Source organism: Tenrec ecaudatus, chromosome 4 (assembly GCF_050624435.1).
Source record: "Tenrec ecaudatus isolate mTenEca1 chromosome 4, mTenEca1.hap1, whole genome shotgun sequence".
Classification (NCBI taxonomy): domain Eukaryota; kingdom Metazoa; phylum Chordata; class Mammalia; order Afrosoricida; family Tenrecidae; genus Tenrec; species Tenrec ecaudatus.
This window is the reverse complement of record NC_134533.1, coordinates 68,442,113-68,463,198: the sequence shown is the minus strand read 5'-3', so window position 1 is coordinate 68,463,198 and position 21,086 is coordinate 68,442,113. Positions and strand designations below refer to the sequence as shown.

The 21,086-nt window shown below is 42.5% G+C and overlaps 2 protein-coding genes across 2 annotated transcripts; one reads left to right on the top strand and one right to left on the bottom strand.

Moving 5' to 3' along the window:
• Positions 1-2,398: 2,398 nt before the first annotated feature.
• LOC142446908 (olfactory receptor 52P1-like) lies at positions 2,399-3,346 on the bottom strand. Its single transcript, XM_075548641.1, has one exon. The coding sequence runs from the start codon at positions 3,344-3,346 to the stop codon at positions 2,399-2,401; it is 948 nt and encodes a 315-aa protein (XP_075404756.1).
• Positions 3,347-17,259: 13,913 nt separating this feature from the next.
• On the top strand, positions 17,260-18,204 carry LOC142446907 (olfactory receptor 52K1-like). Its single transcript, XM_075548640.1, has one exon. It carries the CDS (start codon positions 17,260-17,262, stop codon positions 18,202-18,204), a length of 945 nt encoding a protein of 314 aa, XP_075404755.1.
• The last annotated feature ends 2,882 nt before the right edge of the window (positions 18,205-21,086 follow it).

Genomic DNA, 21,086 nt, shown 5'->3' with positions numbered 1-21,086 from the left:
TTCTAATCTTAAAATTTCTACTTTATAAAAAAAAAAAAGTTTCTACTTTTGATCTCATACAAATAGTTCTTAAAGATCATAATGCTGAAGCCAGAAATTTTTACTGAATTAAATTATAGTTTGGTTTTACCAGCATGAATGAATTTAAAAAACAAAACAGGTTGAACCAAAAAGTTGGACACAAACGAATATATTTTGTATCATTTAATTGCCTAAAGTAGCTAATTTAATCCAAAATGATTAAAATCAAAGAATAGCGGAGTAGAAGTAGTGCCTGCAAAAGGGCCCACGGACATTTCTGATGAGAGAGAGCTATTGATTGGGGTGGTGTTTGCACTGGGAATCTGTAGGCTTAATGTCGTTGCTTTCATTGTGTGCTATCATGCCAATTATGACACACAGAGACCCTGTAGGATAGAGTAGAGCTTCCCCACAGGGTTTCCTAAGCTACAGTTTTTCCTGGAGCAAATGACTGGGTCTTTTCCCTATGGAATTGTTGTTGGCTCCAATCTTTTGGTCAGCAGCCAACCCCTTAACTTCTGTGCCTCTATTTCTCCTACACTCAACATATGTGCATTTTGGCTTGTTAACCACAAAGTCAGCAGTTTGAAGCCACTAGCAGTTTCTTGAGAGTATGACAAGGATTTCTACTCCTATGGGTGAAGGGAGATGTCGGACAGTGTGAGATATGACAAAATAATAATAATTTATAAATTATCAAGGGTTCATGAGGGAGGGGGAGCAGGAGAGAGGGGAAAATGAGAAGCTGGTACCAAGGGCTCCAGTAGAAAACAAATGTTTTGAGAATGATGATGGCAACAAATGTACAAATGTGCTTGACACAATGGATGGATGCATGGATTGTGATAAGAGTTGTACGAGCCCCCAATAACATGATTAAAAAATTATAGTCTCAGAAACCACAGGGGCAGTTCTGCCTTGTCCTATATGGTTGCTATGAGTCAGAATTGACTTGATGGCAGTGATTTTGCTCTGGGGGTGGGGTGGGGAGTGTGTGTGTGGGGGAAATAGTTTTGGGAAAAATGTTAAAACCATAGCTAATGTTACCTCAAATAGTATCTAGCCAATTTTCTTGACTTCCCCCATCTCAAAATTGCTTACTGTCATTAAGTTAATTCTAATCTATAGTGATCCTCTAGGACAGAGTAGAATGTCCTGTGGGTTTCTGAGGCTGTAAAGCTTTATAGAAGCAGAAAGCCTCATAATTCTTCCGTGGAGTAGCAGATGGGCTTAAACTTTGTAATTAACAGCCAGACTTATAGCCCACTCCATCGCTGGAGCTCTGTTGACTTCCTCTGTAGTTTGGCTTAAGGATCCTGGGAATAGACTTAGTTTGCCAACCTGTGGTTCTGTATAGTCTGACAAACTGAGAACATTAAGTCGGTTAATTGAATGTGTCCTGAGCCTTTGAGTGAAGGAAGAATTGTTTAGATGCCTTCAGGTTAGGTGACCTGGGAGAAAGTGGCCTTTTATGCCCTTACAATGTGGGAACAGGACAAGATGGGCCCTGGGACCTCACTTCCCTTCAGCAAAAGAGGTGTCCTTGTGCTACGTCCACAGTCCTGGGCTTATCCGATTCACAGTCGTTTGACGGTGTTTGGCCACCCTCTCTTCATAAAAGCGAGCTTCCAAAAGTCTGGGGAAAAAGGCTTTCGATTCCACTTTCCACAAGTTTTTCGAAGTCCTGTGTAGGTTCATCGCCTCTAACAGTAAGTGGTCGCCTTGACAGGAAGACATTTTAGCAAAATATCTGGTCCACAGTACATGTGTAATGAAAACATCAAAACACACCTTCCAGAGAACCTTCCTAAATTGGTGTTACACCTTGTTGTTTATTTCTTTGGACAGTTTACCTATGATTATTCATCATTTGTTGTCTCTGTGGCCTATAGCTCAGTGCTGTGTCTGTGTTTCTGTCTTATTCTCTCTGTGGGTGTCCTTGTGTGTGTGTGTGCGTGCATTCTAATTAGACACGGTGCTCACGGAGGGAGGTATCCACCTGTCTGTTTCAGAATAGGACCACCTGCTTATGGGTGAGAGGTTATTTTGTCAGACCATTAGCCATATCTTTCTCATTTTGCTGAGGTATCTGGAAGGTGGGAGGCATGGAAGGTCATCAGCTTGGTATTATGCTACCCCATTAGGCATGTCCCCTGAGTGTTGTGCCCATACCTATCTCTTAAGTTGGTATCGATTGGGAGTTCCTCCCCCGCCCCCCTCAACTCTGATGTGGTCTGTGCTGTGTGCTGTGTTGAAAAGCAAGGAGGACATTGAGGATAGATTCTGCTTCTAGTTATGCTGAGAGTTATGGGTCTCTCCAGGAGTGCCTGGCGCCGAGGGAAGGAGAAGGTAGAATTCCAGGGCTGAGTCGAATATTTCATGACTGAGCAGGGCCCCACTTCAGCAGTCGGAGGGCCCCATCCCGGATCTGCTTCGTCTTCATGCCATAGATGATGGGGTTGAGCATGGGTGGCACGACCAGGTAGAGGTCAGCCAGGAGGATGTGGATGTGCCGGGGCACCTGCTGTCCGAAGCGTTGTGTGTAGAATGAGAAGAGTCCTGGGGTGTAGAAGAGCAGGATGACACCCAGGTGGGAGCCACAAGTGCCAAAGGTCTTGGCCCTTGCTTCCTTGGAGGAGAGGGCTAACACAGCCCGTAGGATGAGGGCGTAGGAGATAGCAATACAGATGGAGTCAGTGCCTACCACCAGCGTGGCAGCAGTGATACCATAGATATTGTTTGGCTTTGTGCCCCCACAAGCTAGCTTTACCACTGCCATATGCTCACAGTAGGAGTGGGCCACTACTCTGCTACAGTAGCTTAGTCTGGCCAGTAAGCAGGTGAGTGGGGTCATGAGCCCCAGGCCACGAAGCACAGCAGCTGCCCCCAATTTGCCCACTGCCTCTGGGGGCAAGAGTGAACCATAGTGCAATGGTCGGCAGATGGCCAAGTAGCGGTCGAAGGCCATTGCTAGCAGGATGCCAGATTCTACAGCTGAGAAGCCATGAATAAAGAACATCTGGGCAGCACAAGCCCCAAAAGCAATCTGAGCCGAATTTGCCCAAAAGAGTGCTAGAAGCTTGGGCACAGTGGAGGTGCAGAGCACCAGGTCAATGGACGACAGCATGCATAGGAACAAGTACATGGGCTGGTGCAGCGCAGGCTCTGAACGGATCACCAGCAGCACCGCCATGTTGCCAGCTACTGCCAGGGCGTACATTGAGCAGAAGGGAAATGCAATCCAAAAGTGGGATGCCTCCAGGCCAGGAATTCCCACGAGCAGAAAGAAGGCTGGGTTCTGATGGCTGTGATTTGTGTGTTGCATGGCTAGGCCAAGGCAGGGTAGACCGCGAAGACCTCACTGCCCTTCTCTGAGCACTGGGAAGCCCTGGGGGATGAAACAGCTGGGATTCATCCTTGTGAAGCGACTGAAACTAAAATGACAGAAGGAAATATCTGAGTTAAAACTCGAAAAACATCCAGGATGAGAACATTGTAGGCCATTGGGAAATGGAGCAAGGCAGGATGTGGGGTTACCATCACCCAGGTTCCCAGGGCCTCTTGCACATTCTGTCTGTGTCAGTGATCTCAAGAACATCAAGGAGGGTATGTGTGTGTGATGGAAGCAGCATCTTTGCCGTGGTCAGAGTGAGGGGCTAAAGACAGCCCCTTTTCTGTCTGCCTGTACACCCTCTTCTGTATTTATGTGGCAGTTTCTTTGGCTTCAGGTGCCATGTGACAATAGAAGGATATTGTGATGATTAAAGGTCAGGCACATTAGGTAGCACACTCAGAGGTGGGAAGATCAAAACTGGCGGGGAAGATAAGGGAGGAAAGAGATTTTGGATGGATTTCTCATGCCATTGTCAGAGCCTGGGTTCTCATTAGGAAATGCCAAGTACATAGCGAGGGGCTGAGAGCTCTTGCTGCCTACAACCATCTTAAGTTTTCTTGGCCCAAGCTTAGTGTTAGGTCTCTAAACTTCTTTTAAGCGTCCTATATCGATATTGGTAGAGGCCGGTGGAATCGTGCATAATTGGTCAAGTAGTGAGGCACCAGGCTGATACATGATCTAATAAAATAATTGATAGATGACTGTACAAAGCATATTTTCATTAAATGAAAGGTAAGCAAGAAAGAAAATGGGAGGAAATTTTAGTTGTTGGAAACACAGATTCATATCCTCTAGGCAATATCAAGGAATCTATATAACACATATAGCAAATCTCCACCTCATATTTTCTATTAATTGCCCACATACTCCATGCACCTTGGTCATCTCTCACCTATATGCACATCTTTGCCTTTCTCGTGTCCAGTAGCCAGTAGGAATTGAGAATTTTTTTGAGAGGAGAAGAGTAAACAAAAATAAAGCAAAGGGAAAGGTGATACAGATAAGAAGGAAAGAATAAGGACCACAAATAGATAAAGGCGAGGGCAGAAAAGCCGGGAAAAATCTACATCTCGTCGAAGGGTTGATAATAGGTGGAGCTGTGTTCTAGTTGTCAGTTACAACAGAGAGAGTCGAACCCACCGGACCCTGTGGATAAAGCCTGGGGTTATTATTTCCATTACTTATTTTACACTCGAATACTCATTGCAATCTCTACCATTCACGTCCCGTACCAGGCATCACAGGAAACTGTCTTAGGGTAAGAAGACACAGTATAATGTGATATGGGGAAGAAATTCTGGATTGGGATGCCTGGCAGGATTTCAACGCTGGCTGTCATTGAGATATTGAAGCAATCATTTCACCTCTTTCTATCTCATCATCCACTTTTTCGCCTGTTTCCTGTTTTCACTCTAAGCTTAGAGCCCTCTCCTGTGTGTCTTCCACAAGCCTGGCTTCAGAGCTCTCCAGAGGGTAGCTAAGCATCGTTTGGGGAGTCTTCCTGCTTCAGGGCCTGCCTTCTAGGGTGGCAAAGTCAGAGCTGAATAGTGCAGTCATTACTGGAACGGTCCTGCTTTCTTTCCCTTCCTTCCCCTCTGCATTTCCATAATAAAATCAGGTTTCCTCGCTTCTTGCAGCCATTCAAAGGACTTTTGCTCCCTCCTTGATTTGGTAGCAAATTTGCCTTGCCCTCATTTCATTTGCACAGATGGCAAAGCAGAAATTGGAAAAGCACAGGTTAAGCACTCAAAAAACCCCAGACTTAATGCCAAGGAGCTGATTCTGATTCCTAGTGACCCTGGAGGACAGAGGAGAACTGCCCCTTTCTGAGTTTCTGAGACTGTAAATCTTTACAGAAATTCAAAGTTCTCTCGGGGAGCACCTGGTGTGTTTGAACTGCTAACCTCATTGACAGCAGCCCAACAAAGAGCCCGCTATGCCAGCAGCGATCCTTATGTAAGAAGCTGCAGTGAGAATGTTGAGGTTTCGATTTCCTGGACCTATACCTATGTAAACTTTGGAGATTAAACAAAGACAGATCCCCAGCCTTCTCCAGATAGCTCCCACAGGATAACCCTACGCCACAGCCTGGCATTTGGTATGGGAATGATCTTACCCAAAACATATAATATAAGGACCTGAAATACTAGGAACAAGGCTGTCTCATAAGGAAAGGGATAAGGTCTTCATCAGTTCCCCATATGTGTCCATGAGCATCCGGAAGCCACCTGCCAAGAAGTCAGCATTCATTAATGGGAGACCAAGGGCAGGCCAGTTCAAATCCCAGCTTCATCACTCACCATTGCGTGAACTTGATAAAGGCACCTAACCTCTTTCCATCTGATATTGTAATCTCGATTTGGAGAGGTTTGATCCTTAGGCTCTGAAGGAATTTCCTTTTGAAGATTATCATGGAAGATATTCATTTGAAGAGCCAATCACATCACATCACATTACATGGCACACGGTAGTGATCAAGACATACAGCTTATCTGCTACGTCCCCTTTATCTGAAGGGGAGACCACCCCAGCGAGCAAATTATTTTCGTGGTGGTCCTGTCTTTGGCCTGCTTACAGTGTACATGTCGAAGGGTTGAGCACATAGACGGCCAGTCTTACCATATCGAGGGTCAGAGAGTGGAAGCTCGGGGCCTGCAGGGTTTACAGTGCGAGTGAGCAGAATAGCTACAGTATTTATTGTTATTAGGGCTCAGGTTGAGAGTGTGGCTTCCCTGGGGACACTAAAAGGACCTCTGGGATTCTGGAAAGAGTCAGCAAAGTGAGGCTAAAACACTTCAGCCTTGATTGGGTAGGGAATGATGGCTAGCAAAGAAGCTATACCTGGAGGGCTCAGTGTGGTAGGAAGGGTGTAGCTGGAGAGAATCCATAAGCAAAAAAATACTCTAATAGACTTTTGGGGATAGGAAGAGATTTGGGGATATTTTGCTGTTTATTCTGGGAGATGTTAGAGTTCAGGTCAAAGTGAAAATCTTCTCAAATAACTTCAAATACTTTGAGCCACAGCGAGGGTCTTTTGTCTCCTTTCAAATGCTCTCTCTGTGCTCCTCAGTCCAGAAATCAAAATCACATCCATCAATTCGATCCTATCTCAGTGACTCCATAGGAAACAGTAGAGTTGCCCCTGTGGGTTTTCTAAGTCGTAAATCTTTACATGAGCGGAAAGCCTCATCTTTCTCCCTCTGTGTAGATGGTGGGTTTGAACTGCTGACATTGTGGTTATCAGCCCCATGTGTAACCCACTACACCACCAGGGCTCCTTTTGCATGCTACAGTGAACTTTAAAGTTTCTGGTGTGATGTGGTGCCTAAGTAAAGTAATTACTCTTTGCCGCTTATTCTCCAGCAGTAAAAATGGGGATTATTTGCCTTGTGGAAATGTCGTGAGGTGTCCTGTGAGAGATTATGTATAAAGTGTTTAGTCCATTGCCTGACACATAATAAGTCTACAGTTAACACAAAACAAATCAACATTGCCTTTGAATCAGTTCCGACTCCTCTGTGCGCTCACTGGCATAGTGGTTACACATTGGGCAACAAACGTCAAGGTCAGCCGTGTAAAACCATCAGTCACTCCTCAGGAGAAATATGAGGCTTTTTACTCCCACAAAGAGTTAGTCTCTGAGATCTGGACAGGGCAGTTCTCCTGTGTCTTGTAGGGTTTCTATTAGTGGAATCTACTTGATGGCAGTGAGTTTGGTGTTTGTTTTTTAGCAGAGATACTTTCATTAAAAATTGATATATAAATTAAAAAAGTATTGAAATGTACAACGGAGAAAGATGAACCACAAATAACATGGTAGAAAATGTAGGAAGACTTAATTTGAGACAGTGATTACAGTAGACCTTTGTGAGAAGGTGAAATGTGAGCAGGCATTTGGAGGAAGTAAACCTGCAAACGATGAAGCTGTGTGGAGGGCAGTGTTTCAGACAGAAGAAAAAGTCGATGCCAAAGACCTTGAGGTCAGGAGTGTATCAGGTCAAGTGCGAGAACATTGGCCAGTTTCTGAAGTGGGGTGACTGTGAGGCGAGGTTAGAAGGACCTGGATTTGTAGAGGTCGAGGTTTTTGGAGTATATTATAAGCATGATTTACACAGAATTTTATTTGAAATGTGCTAGAAAGCCACTGGAACATTTTAAAATAGAGTTATGTCATGCTGTGATTGAAGTTTTACGATGTGTACTCTGGGTTATAGGCAGAGCTATAGGGGGACAAGGGAAAAGTGGGAGACTAGATGGAAAGTTATAATAATAGCTAGAGTGAAATGGTATGGCTTGGCCTGGGGTGGCAATAGTAGAAGCCATGAGAAGTCACATTACAATTGAAATATGCTTCCAAAGTCCAGCAGATAAGATTTTCTGATGAAATGAATATGGGGTTATGAGAACCTGAGGGGTTGACGGAAGGCGCTATACTGAGGAAATGGATGCTGGAAGATCAATGAGAAACACTGAAAGAAAAGTCGGCTTATATGGATCAAGGGATAGGGAAACCAGGGTTCTGATTTGGACACATGACTTTGGAAATGTATGCTAGACACTGTAGAGGAGGTGTCAGGTCGGCAATTTATATTTACCAAGTTGAAGTTCAGAGTAGGTGTCTGAAGAGATGACACCAAATTCATTTTTGAGTCATCAAATAGCAGAGTCAGGAAAAATGAAATAGTCTAAAAGAAGATTCTAACGCTAGAGGGCGGGAAGAGATGAACTAGCCAGCAAAGGATACTCAGAAGACTCTAGTAAAGTAGGATTTCAGAGAATGATGTCCAGGAAGTCAGCAAGTAGTCAGTGCTCAGCTTTGCCAAGTCCTGCCACTGGGTTGAGTACAATGAAGTTCAAGAATTGATTATTGGATTTGTCAAACTGTGGTCATTGGAAATCCTGGTACTACAGTTATTGATAGTGATGAGGTCAATTGTATGACCATGGCAGTGCGTGGCTGACATGGGATTGAAGATGAGATAATTAGATATAAAGAAATTGAGAAATCAGAGATTGTGTACATGGCTACTAAAATCACTAACAATGAGAGAATATAATTGGAGAGTAGAAGTGGAAATGAGTACGGTGTTAAATCGTCAGTAGATGAAGGAAAATGATCAGAGATAAGGCATGGATTCAACAAGAAGGGATCGTATATGTTGACGAGGAATAAAGGGGAAAATCCCCATTGGTAGCACTATAATCTAGTTAATATCATTGCATTTTAAATATAGACCTGGATCCTTGTTGATCCTCCACATTTATACCTCATTGCTGATACTTATACCAAAGAAATAGAGCAAATAAAGTGAACGTGTCTTCTAGTCTCAGACTGTGCCCCCAGTCCTAGTTACACACCTCTTGGTTTACACTCGTTCACCCCAAGCTCCATGGAACCAGGTTCCTTAGCTATCAATCCACTTCTCTTCTCGTTCAGCCCTGTCGAGCCCCCTGGGACCTCAGTCTGTGTCACTGTATCCTGAACTTGGATCCCTTTTAATATCAATCATAAACAGCCCGACCCAGGATCTTTTCCTAACCCAACATAGGTAGGTATCTTTCAGCCCAACTGCTCTCAACACCAGCTAGCGTTTGTGTCCTCAGGCTGACGCAGACGTTCACAATGCAGGTCCTGTGAAGGAGTCCCGCACCTACCCCTGCGCTCCAGGTGAGAGAGGCGAGTCCTCACCGTGGAGGGTATCTGATGAGGCTCTCTGGAGGTCTCCGTGGAAAGGGAGGACCACCTCGCTTGTTGAACTCCATTCATTCCACATTTGTGGTTGAACACCAAAAAGTTCGAGAACTGAACATATTTTTCTCCTAAGAATGAATGGAAAATCTAAAAATTCGTTTTGAGGTGCAAAATAGATACGCTATCGCCATTGGGTTGTTTCTGATTTATCCAAATTAACAATACCTTTTCAACCTCTTTGATGGTCTGTGTTCTTGGTTTCCCGGTTAGCAATTTCATATCCTTTGCTACATTAACCACTTTAATCACACTTAAAAAAATGTTGACAATATCGACCTAGTCCTTTTGTATTCATCCGCCAAATCAGACAAGCGGTGACCTGCTTCAAACTTCACATTGTTTTCTGTCTTTAGCTCTGGGTGGTTCTCGCGGGTTTTTTTTTAGCGTTACTGCACGTATCACCAACTCTCTTTGGAGTCATTACATAAATAAAGCCCCACAGCACGAGGATGAATATTTTAATGCAATAGCACAAACAGTATATGCTATTACATAATGTCTATTGGGACATTCTGCTGACTCTATGATTGTTTTTCTCTGTATTGCCTTTACCCTGAAAGCAACTTAAATTTTTTTAATGTTTTTGTTGAAAATGTACACAGCCAATTAGGTTTCAATTTAACAATTGCTGCACAAATTAGTCTGCTACAAAAGAGTGAAAAATCAAAGATGTCACTTTGAAGACTAAGGTGTGCCTGACCCAGGTCTTGGTATTTTCAAGTGACCCATAGACATGTCTGCTTCTCTTCTGTGCTGGCTTGGGCATTGCTAGGTGCCGGGAGCCATGCCATCACTAGTTCACGCGTGCTGAACAGGTTTCAGCCGCGTTTTCAGGCAAAGAACAGACTATGAAGAAGGAACAGGTTGTCCACTACTGAGAGATTAGTCACGGAAAATCTTATGAATAGTTGCAGAATACTGTCAGATAGAGTGCTAGATAATCCTTCAGATTGGAAAATTTAACAACCAAATTGGGTGCCATTGCGATGAAATTGAAAGACACCGCTCCTCTGCTCTGTCTCACGGCTTCCTTGCCTCCGCCTTTGGTCTCAGCCTGACTCCTTCCTCTGTCCCCTAGTCTCCATGGACTCTTTGAATCTGTTGAGTAGCTGCACCCCGCAGAGAAGCAGAGTGCTGTGAGAGGGATAGTTGCTGTCAGAGTAGGTACGGAAGGGTGGAGAGTGGGGGCATGGTTGAACTCTGTCTTATGGCAGTCAGCCTTACATTGATGTGGGAGGCTCCTTTTCCAGACTGAAGGCAGAGGGGGTTAGATTTGGCTTCCACATCACTTCCTCATAAACCCATAAACCAAATGCTGCTGTATGTATGTATACACACACACACACACCTACATATGTAAACACATTTTTGTTGTTGTTGCTTCTCCATTATATTCATCCTGGTATTTTGGCACTGTAAGCTAAGGGTTGGGCCGCTAACGGCAAGGTCAGTGGTTCAAACACATCAGCAACTCTAAAGGAGAAAGATGATTTACAGTTTCAGAAACTCTATAGGTTTGTTATGGGTTGGAATAGACTCAAAGGCAGTGGGTTAGCATTTACCAAAAGCATCCCATGTGTGTCTGTACTTCTTAGTGATACCATTTACCTTGGCCTAGCTCTGCATGATTTTCTTATATTCAATGCTACCTTTCCCATAACTAAACATACTACGTGTCTACTACCAAAAGAATGACCTCCCTCTCCCCACTCACATTTCTGGTAACCACAAGTAAACATTAGTTTCTGCATGTGTAAATTTTTTGTCACATAATAAAAGTGAGATCATACAATATGCAACTGCCTTATTTTACTCAGAATATCCTGTGGATATTTTAAAGGGGAAATCGTATATCTCTTGGCAATGTAATTTTCACTGTAGATATGTGACTATTTTTTGTTTCATCTGTTGATGAACATGCATGTTGGCGTCATTTTTTTTGCTATTATGAATAACATTACAGCAAACCTAGGTATGGCAATACAACTTTCGCTACTTAAGGCATAGCCCGTGTTCCTTTCATATAACCCGTATCCTCAGTAGGCCTGTGTCTAGTCAATGTAAACCCCTATTTTTCTAACATTTGAAGGTACTCAACTTACCATAGGGGAGGCTGAGTTCACACTCTCTGAGAACAAAGTGTTACACAAAATAAAGGGAACTCAAGGACAATTCTGTGAGAAAGGGGTGGCTATGAGTATGCTCCTCAGGTTATCTTTGTGAAGTATTATTAGGCATCAGAAAGGGAAAGCCCATAAAGCCAGCTCTCAAGAAGCTAGTTTTGCTCTCAGATCTTTGCAAACTACTGGGCATTTGAGATCATTTTATGTAGAAAACATAGTCCTTTATTATTTATCAATGCTTGAAAATTATTTATTATTAATTATGTATACCTTAATAATGTTTTCTTAATCATTCACTTATTTATAATAATTACCATATATACTCGAATATAAGCTGACCAAAGTATAAGCTGAGGAACCTAATCATTACCTGGAAAACCAGAAAAACTGATTGACTCGAGTATAAGCCTAGGGTGGGAAATGCAGAAGCTATTGGTGAGTTTCAATAATCAAAACAAATGAAAATAAAATTACTAAAAATGGAGACATCGGTGGGGTAATGTATTTAAATATTTATTTTAAATAAAAAACATAAATAAAAGGACAAGTCATTTAACATTAGTAAACTAGCACAGTAAATGGAAAATAGGTTCAACAAAAATAATAAGGTATCCACAATGATACCTTAAGATTACTATTCCTGAGCTCAATCAGCAACCAAGCTGAAATGTAAAGACTTAAAATCCTTCAAAACTGGATTCCTCATCATCATCCGTATCCCAATGCAGAGCTTCAGCTGGTGTGAGGTCATCATAGACACTGTCCTCACTGAGATCGCCGTCATCACCATCACTGCTGTCATTTTCATACAAAGCGCAGTCTTCACTGCCATCCACAGCATTACTAATACTACATTTCTGGAAGTCACGTCACACCATGTCTTCTGGAATGTCTTCCCATGCATCTCGAACCCACTTTGCTATTAACTCTATGTCAGGCTTCATGAGATTCCCTCCTTTTGTTAGTCGGGCTTTGACCAGATGACATCCATTCATGCCACATCCTTCACACACAGTCTTTAAAAGGCTTATTCAAAGATACACGTCATAGGACGGCTCTGATTGCTTAGATGTGAGTAAACAAACTTTCAAAGCCCTGCAGTGTCAGCGGGGCTTTGAATTACAGCGGAGAAACGGCAATTACCCTAGAGATAACGGAGGCTCTTCCGGTTACCTTGGGGGAAACCAGCGAGATGTTACACCTCGCTGGGGTACCACTGATCCATTTATAAGCGGAACTCCAGCTTTTCACGAGTATATACACGAGTATATGGGTAATTTATTTACATATTCTCATCTACTCTGTGAGTTATTATAATTTAATAATCAAGATTATTACCCTCATTTTAGAAGAAAACAGACCAAGTGTCAGAGAAATTAAGTGCCTGCCATAGACACAAGTTAAAAATCAATATGTAGCACACCTGGGAACTAAAACACTTCATAAATGAGTTTGGTCTGGTTAGCTGGAATTTCTGCCCTTCTCAGTCATAGTCAGACAGAAGTTAGTTGTAATTTATATAATATAATTTGGCTCTTTTTCTTAGGAGATGCTGCAGGAAAGGGAGAAGGGGAGCAGGATCGATGACCCAGGCACAAACAGGCTCCATCTGAAATTTTCAGTCCCTGAGAGTAAGGGATGGCCCTGGGGAGGCATGAATTAATGCCACTAAATGGGGACAGCCGATGCGCTGCTAGAAACCTTGGGGACAGGAGCCCTGGGATAGGGCGGTCTCCTTGAACTAATGGCCAAAGAAGAGGCTGGAGCCTATCATGAAGCCCCCAAGGACCCTTCTCAAATGCAATGGTTTCAGCTTTTTTGGGGAGAAAATCAGATTTATGAGGATAAATTCAGCTGTTTCCTTCCCAGCTCCCTCCTTCTCAAAGTGCTCTCACTGAACATGGACAGACGCATGGAGCTTCACGAAGCTAGTAGAAAGGTTTGCGCATTGTGCTTCAGACAGAGGCTATGGTGAGAGCTTGAACGGCAGGAAAACAGGAAGTAGCAGGCAAATGTGTTGAAGGGGAATGACGAGGGCACTGTCCTGTTGTTGGTCTCAGCCTCGTTTCCCCTGTGCTGCTGTAGTGCAACGCCCCTTTGCTTATCCTTTGGCTTTTCAGTAGGAAGGGAGGTCTGTACAGTCCTAGCCAAAGGTTTTATGTAAGCAAACCCTTCTGTCACAGAGGGAAAGGGGTCTTGGTGGTGTAGCGAATGAAATATTGGGATTGCTAACCACAAGGTCATCGGTTTGAAACTGCTCTTCTGGAGAAAGATGAGCTTTTCTCATTTAGAGTTACAGTTTCAGAAACCCACAGGAGTGGTTCTATTCTATCCTACAGGTAGGTCTCTCTGAATCAAGAGATTTGATGACAATGAGTTCAGTTTCACAGTTTTTGAGATCACAGAAGATACTTGTTTCATTTCTAGAAAAGCAGTCTTTTCTGATTATCCCTGCTTAGATCTGGTCACTTCTCACCACCTGGCATTCCTCCTCCCAACCCTCACCAGAGTCCCCATCCCAATTAGAAGGTTGTTCCAGGGGTTAGAAAAGAGCCAGTGAGACCGAAACTAGGAAGATGGTGGGAGAGGTAGGAGATATATTTCTTTTTTTAAAAAATAAGAATCATATCCTTTATATATAAGGCCATTGGAAAACACAAATATTTCACAATATATAATTACATATTGTTTTGTGATTAATCACTATGCTTTGTGTTTAATTATGTTGAATATGTAACAATGAAAATACACCCTGCATTTCAGATATTTACATGACGATTCGTAACAGTAGCAAAATGACAGTGATGAAGTAGCAACTAAAAGTAATTTTATGGCTGGGGTCCCCCCGCACACGAGGAACAGTGTTAGAGTGCAGCGTCAGGAAGGTTGAGAACCCCTGTTCTAGAGGAAGGTCCTCGTCTCTTCAACTTGCACACCCGGCTTCCCTGGACAACCAACTGCCTGCGTTTGGGCAGGAGATATATTTCTTTTAGGTTCTTCTGCCATAAGCCATTGCCTCAAAGTACCTTAGGTGAGTAACCATCTTCTCTTATCAGAGTATTAATTTTCCATTATTATCCTAGTTATATATTTTTAGGATTAATATGTAGCCTACCAAATAGTTGCTAGCATTGACTGAGTACTTTCTGTACAGTCCTTTAGAGTTCTGTTTAAACACTTTGGGAAGAGGCACAGAAACAGAAGATGAAGGGTAGCCAAGTGAGGAAATTCTAGCTTCAGAAGAAGGATATGGGTACAGAACAATAACTTTTACACAGTGGGCAAAACATTTACTGCAGATAAATTTTAGGGTGGTGTTCTAGTAATTAGGGGCAGATAAATTTCTGTATTTGCACTCCTATTCTGGACCCTGATTCTGGGAGGGAAAGATTTTGCATGAAAAGCAAAGAAAATAAACATCATAGATTAATGAATACTCTAAGCTTGTGGGATTAAAAATTTGGAATAAATAAAATTTTCTTTGTATAAGGATGGGAGGGCAGTCATAGGACAGCCAGTGATCATAAGAAGCATGCAGGAAGCCTGAAGATATGGAGGATCAGGAATAAAATGAAACATGTTTAGGTATATGGAAAATGGATATTCACAGAGGATAAAATGGCAACAAATATATACAACAAATATGTAGGATCACTCCACAGTTATTTACAGAATCCTGTAATCTACTCAGCACTGTTCTTAGAGATACTGATCTTAGATCTTAGCTATTAGAGATACAGCAATAAAAAACAGATGACCCTGATATTAGAGATACAGAAATATATAAAATGATCAAAAAAGTCCTTATTAGGGGTTGCTTGGTATACATCCCACTGTTCACTCTTGGAAAAGATGAACAAATATTAGTAAGACTTGGTAAAAATCTTTCTAATGAGAAGAAGATTTTTACTCTGTTGGGTTTCTTAGAACTTCTACTCAGGGTGCATTTTAGGAGATAACCAGCCAGTTTATGTTTGTATCAGTTGAAGAAGGGATCTTTTACAAATACACGTAAGACTTATTTTCAAGTAGTCTGGTAGTTCATGCTTTTCTTGGCAAAATGTCCAACACCTGCTGTGTGTACTAGAGAGAGGCCGGGGAAATAGAGGTGAAAGAGCCAAACAAGGCAAAGCGCAACCCAGTCCTTTCACTTCAAGTCCCTTCGCTTCACAACACTGGGGACACTTGCAGTAGGAACAGATATTGAAGAACAAAAAGGTGACTCTATGCCTTTGTTATGTGGCTGTTGTGGCAAGAGCAGATAAAAGAAAATGATGTTAGTTTGTTGACTAAGATGTGTATGGCCCAAGCCATACTTTTATCTATTGCTTCAATACAACTCAATTGGATAATTAAAAAGGAATTTGAAACAAGAAGTGGTGCATTTTCACTGTAGTGTCGGTGAAGAATACTAAATATACTGTGGAGTATCAAAGGCATGAACAAGTCAGTCAATACAACCAGCACATATATATCTATATTGTAAGCCAGAAGAACAAGACTTTAACTTCCTTCAGGCACATCCTCAGGAAAATCATATAGCTGGAAAAGAACTCCATGCTTATTAGAGGACTAACAAAAATGAGAGACATCCTTAGTGAGCTGGATTGAAACCTTGGATTGGACAACAGCTTCAATAATTTCGAATATGCCAGCAATCATGAAGATGACACGGGAGTCGTCCGACAAAAGATGGTCATGAGTCAGCACCAATTCAATGGAAACTAATTGTAACAACAACAGCAACAAAGAAAATAGTCTGACTGTGGACTTTGGCAGAAGAGAAAAAAGACCAAGAGAAGAGGGAATGATGGACTATTACAGGATATGGTGTGAAAGCCAGAGGTCAGTATTGCTAAAGAGGCGAGAATTTCCTACCGATGAAAAGTAAGGAATTGTTAAATGTGTGGAGGGAGACTCACATGAATAGAAAAACCGACATGAATGTTGGTGGAAGAGAACCCCGAAAAGGGAATCTTCATTTTCTCAGTTAACTGTCAGCAGCAGAATATTTAGAGAGATTTCTTTGTGTTGAATGAACCGCAAAGATATCTTGTAGGGCACTGCTCTCCAAAAAAATATTTCTGCATTGAAGGAATATTCTGTCTCTACAATGTCTGACAGTAGAGAGACCAGGGACCTATGTTAATTAAGCACTTATGAAGTATGTTGTGGAATGGTAATCCAAATTTACTATTTTCTTTACTTACACCAAAATTTACGTAACCACATGTAGCCAGTGGGAACTCTATTAAAAAAGCATAGTTCTAGGGAAAGTATAGAGAGTATATTTAATTGGGATTAATTTGGGCATTGAGCTCAGCAGGGTATATTTAATTCACCCAGGCACTAATGTCTGAAGTTTCAGGACAGAAACTTGACTTTTGTGATTGAGAATCAAAACACCAAACTCATTGCCATAAAGTCAATTCCAAACCTAGCAACCCTCTCAGCGAGAGCACAACTAACCACTCCTGTGGGTTTCTAAGAGGAACACTATGGAAATAGAAGGCCCAATCATTCCGTGAAGCTCTTGGTGGTTTTGAACTGCTGATTTTGTGTTTAGCAACCCAATCCATAACCAACTTAAGTAGGTACGTAAGATGGTGTCAATGGATATTGGTGGTAAACATATTTTATTTCTTTCATAAAGAAATCTAGACAACATGAATAAACAAAAAAGAAATTACCTCTTTCTCACTCTTTTATTAATGCTAGTTGTGATTTGTGATCTATTGGTATTTAATATTCAGGGATGTTCCAAGTGATTTGGGGATGGGAAATATGGTTATGCTTATCTAGGTCTATGAGGACTCTTTGTATTTCACATATGGTTTAGGAATAATGAAAAAGAGCTAATCCTCTTCGGTGACTGATCAGAGCTTGGATTCTTAAATTCTATGTATCTGGAAGGTGTACTGGAAGGCAAAGGAACCTGTGAAAACCAATAAAGAGAATTTCCAGGAGTCATGACAACTACCAATGTCACCTCAACCCATCCAACAGTCTTCCTGTTGGTGGGGATCCCAGGCCTGGAGCATCTGCACATTTGGATCTCCATCCCTTTCTGCTTTGCCTATTCACTGGCTCTGCTGGGCAACTGCACACTCCTTGTCATCATTCGCTTTGATACCGCCCTCCATGAGCCCATGTACATCTTTCTTGCCATGCTGGCAATTATTGACCTGGTCATCTCCAATTCAACACTGCCTAAAATGCTTGCCATATTCTGGTTCGGGGACAGAGAGATCAACTACTATGCCTGCCTGGTCCAGCTGTTCTTTCTGCACTCCTTCTCCATCATGGAGTCAGCAGTGCTGTTGGCCATGGCCTTTGATCGCTATGTGGCCATCTGTAGACCACTTCACTACACCACAGTGCTGACCGGGACCCTGATCACCAGGATTGGCATGGCTGCTGTTGCCCGAGCTGTGGCATTGATGACTCCACTGCTCGCTCTGGTCCGACGCTTCCACTTTTGTCGGGGCCCAGTGATTGCTCATTGCTACTGTGAGCACATGGCTGTCGTGAGGCTGGCCTGTGGGGACACACGCTTCAACAATATCTATGGCATAGCCATGGCTATGTTTGTTGTGGTGTTGGATCTGCTGTTTGTCATCCTGTCGTATATCTTTATCCTTCGGGCAGTTCTGCAGCTTGCCTCTCAGGAGGCCCGCTACAAGGCATTTGGGACCTGTGTCTCTCACATAGGTGCCATTCTGTCCACTTATACACCTGTGGTCATCTCTTCAGTCATGCACCGAGTGGCCCACCGGGCTGCCCCTCATGTACACATACTGCTTGGGATCTTCTATATGCTTTTCCCACCCATGATCAACCCCATCATCTATGGTGTCAAGACCAAGCAGATTCGTGATCATGTTCTCAGTCTATTCCGGAGAAAGGAGGTATAGATGGATAGATAGTTCATCTCACACTCATTTCTAGTAGTGTGTAGATGCTAGTTTAAGGTACCAGAGGAAATCTAAAATAGAAAAATCACACACTCTTTCTGCTGGCAATTCTCCAGGATTGAGAATTGAGAATCAAGAAAGAGGTCTTAGAGCCACTTATTTAGGTAAGTCCTGGTGTACCTCTCATCTGGTCTGATAGCAGTGGTTTGATCTCTTCATTTTATAGACTTCTCACATGATTAAAGAAGACATAAAGAACCCCTCAAGTGATATTTTGGGCAGACTTTTTCATTTATGTAAAAAGACTGTGGAAATATTACCTAAGGTTGTCTCTAGTAGCATAGATTTTTAAAAATCTTTTTTATAAATCATTTTATTTGGGCTTATGCAACTCTTATCACAATCCATACATACATCAATTGAGTAAAGCACCCTTATATATTCGTTGCCCTCACCATTCTCAAAATTTGCCTTCCACTTGGGTTCCTGGAATCAGCTCATTTTCCTTTTATCCCTCCCCCTCCCTCCCTGCTCTCCCCCCTCATGAACCGTTAATAATTTATAAATTATTACTCTGTCCTATCTTACACTGCCTGGCATCTCCCCTCACCCACTTTCCTGTTGCCCATCCCCCAGAGAGGAGGTTACATGTAGATCCCCGAGATCGGTTCCCACTTTCTACACCTGCTTCCCTTCCGGTGTCGCCACTCTCACCGCTGGTCCTGAGGGGTTCATCCGTCCTAGATTCCCTGTGTTTTCAGATCCCTACTGCACCGCTGTACATCCTCTGGTCTAACCAGGTCCGCAAGGTAGAATTGGGATCATGATAATTGGGGAGGGAGGAAGTGTTCAAGAACTAGAGGAAGGTTTTGAGTTTCATTGTTGATGCACTGAACCCCGAGTGACTCTTCTCCTCCCCACGACCCCTCTGCAAGAGAAGTCCAGCTGTCTACAGATGGGCATTGCATCCCCATAACGCACTCCCCTCATTCATGATGATATGATTTCCCCCCACCTTTGTTGCTTGAAACCTGGTCCCCTCGGCCCTTCATGATCACATATATTAGTGTGTTGCTTCCATGTGGCCTTTGTTGCTTCTGGGCTAGATGGCCACTTGTTTACTTTCAAGCATTTAAGTTCTCAGACGCTATATCTCTCAATAGCCGGGCACCATCAGCCTTCTTCACCACACTTACTTATGCACACATTCGTCTTCAGCGTATGTGGGGAAGGTGATCACACAATGATGGTTTTTGTTATTTGGTGTCTGCTACCTGATCCCTTCAAAACCTCATGTTCACTTAGGCTTGTGTGCTTCTCCTCTGTGGGCTTGGTTGCTTCTGAGCTAGATGGCCTCTTGTTTGCCTTCAAACCTCTAAGACCCCAGATGCTGCATCTTTTTGATAGCCGGGCACCATCAACTTTCTTCACAACGTTTGCTTATGCACATGTCTGTCTTCAGTGATCATGTATGGAAGGTGGGTATCATGGAATGACCGTTTAACTGAGCAAGGTGCTATTGTATTGAGGGAGTGTAGTAGCATAGATTTTAACAAGTTCATCATTTACGCTGTGAGTGAGAAAGTTAATCCTGAATTTTATAATCAAAGACTAATACAAAAATTACCTCCATTTCTTTTCTGAAAAGTGCCGCCGGTCTCTTCCTGAACACAACCACACTTTGTTTATCTACTACCTCAGGATGCTCTTGGCTCTGCAGTTGGACAGTTTCATTTACACTAAAACCTATTTTTTACATTAAGTCAGTTCCCCTTTGGTTTCCTTCCCTCTCTTCACCCATGCTCACGGTCAGGTGTTTTATGAGACACTTAGCAAAGAGACCCTCCGACATTTTTCTTGATAATATATGAGCTTATCCAACTAACTGTTTACATGCTACACATTGTGTCTCCAAACATTCTCAGTAACATTCCGAGTGTATATGTTTATGAATGAAGATATAACTACCATCATTGAGGGATGAACTGGGAAACACCCCTCTCTCTTAAATTGGGACATAAGGGGATAAATAAGGAAATAGTTACAATATGTGTTTTTGGTAGATTATATTATTGCTACAATGAAACACCTCGATGTATTCTTACTAATTGTAGATACTTACTCTCCTATATACCCATGATGGGTGGAGAATTTCCTATCTCCAACGATGTTAAACTTTGGCCAATGGGATGTGAGTGGTATTGAAATAAAGGTTCCTTTATGAATGGAAACTTGGTCTCTTCTCTGCCATAACAATCAGAATATTCTACCTCCAGTTTTATCTTTCAGCTGAGGTCAAAGTTGATAAAATACACAGAACACATTTGAATCTGATCATCGCATGGACCATAGCATATATGCTCCTCAGTGTTCACACAGCATGGTTGTGTGTTTGCTATTGCTTTTGTAGAAAACCACTGAGATTTGAATGTTCACCCCCTGCGCCCACCATGCACACACATCATAATCTAGAGGAAGCTGATTGATGCAGTTGTACTCTCTATATTGCAATCCAATTTAAGATTCAAGACTGTGTATTTGATGAAAATAAAGAAAATGCATTGTTCCTTTTTATAATCTTCGCCACAACTATACTGGTTTCACTCCTGTTTCTACTCTGCTTTTTTCAATCCCTTCTTATACCAACACTGACTTGTGACTGTTCTTTTGTTGCTGCTAAGAGGTGCCATCAACTCAGTTCCAACTCAGAGTTACCCTAACAGGAAACACTGCCTGATCCTGCCCATCCTCACACTTACTGTTAAGCTTGAGCATCCATTGTAGCAGCTAAATCATCCCATCTCTGAATGTGTCCCCTTTTTTGCTGACGCCCTGCTCTACCAAGCATGATGTCCATTCTTTTTTATGCTTTACTTTCTTAA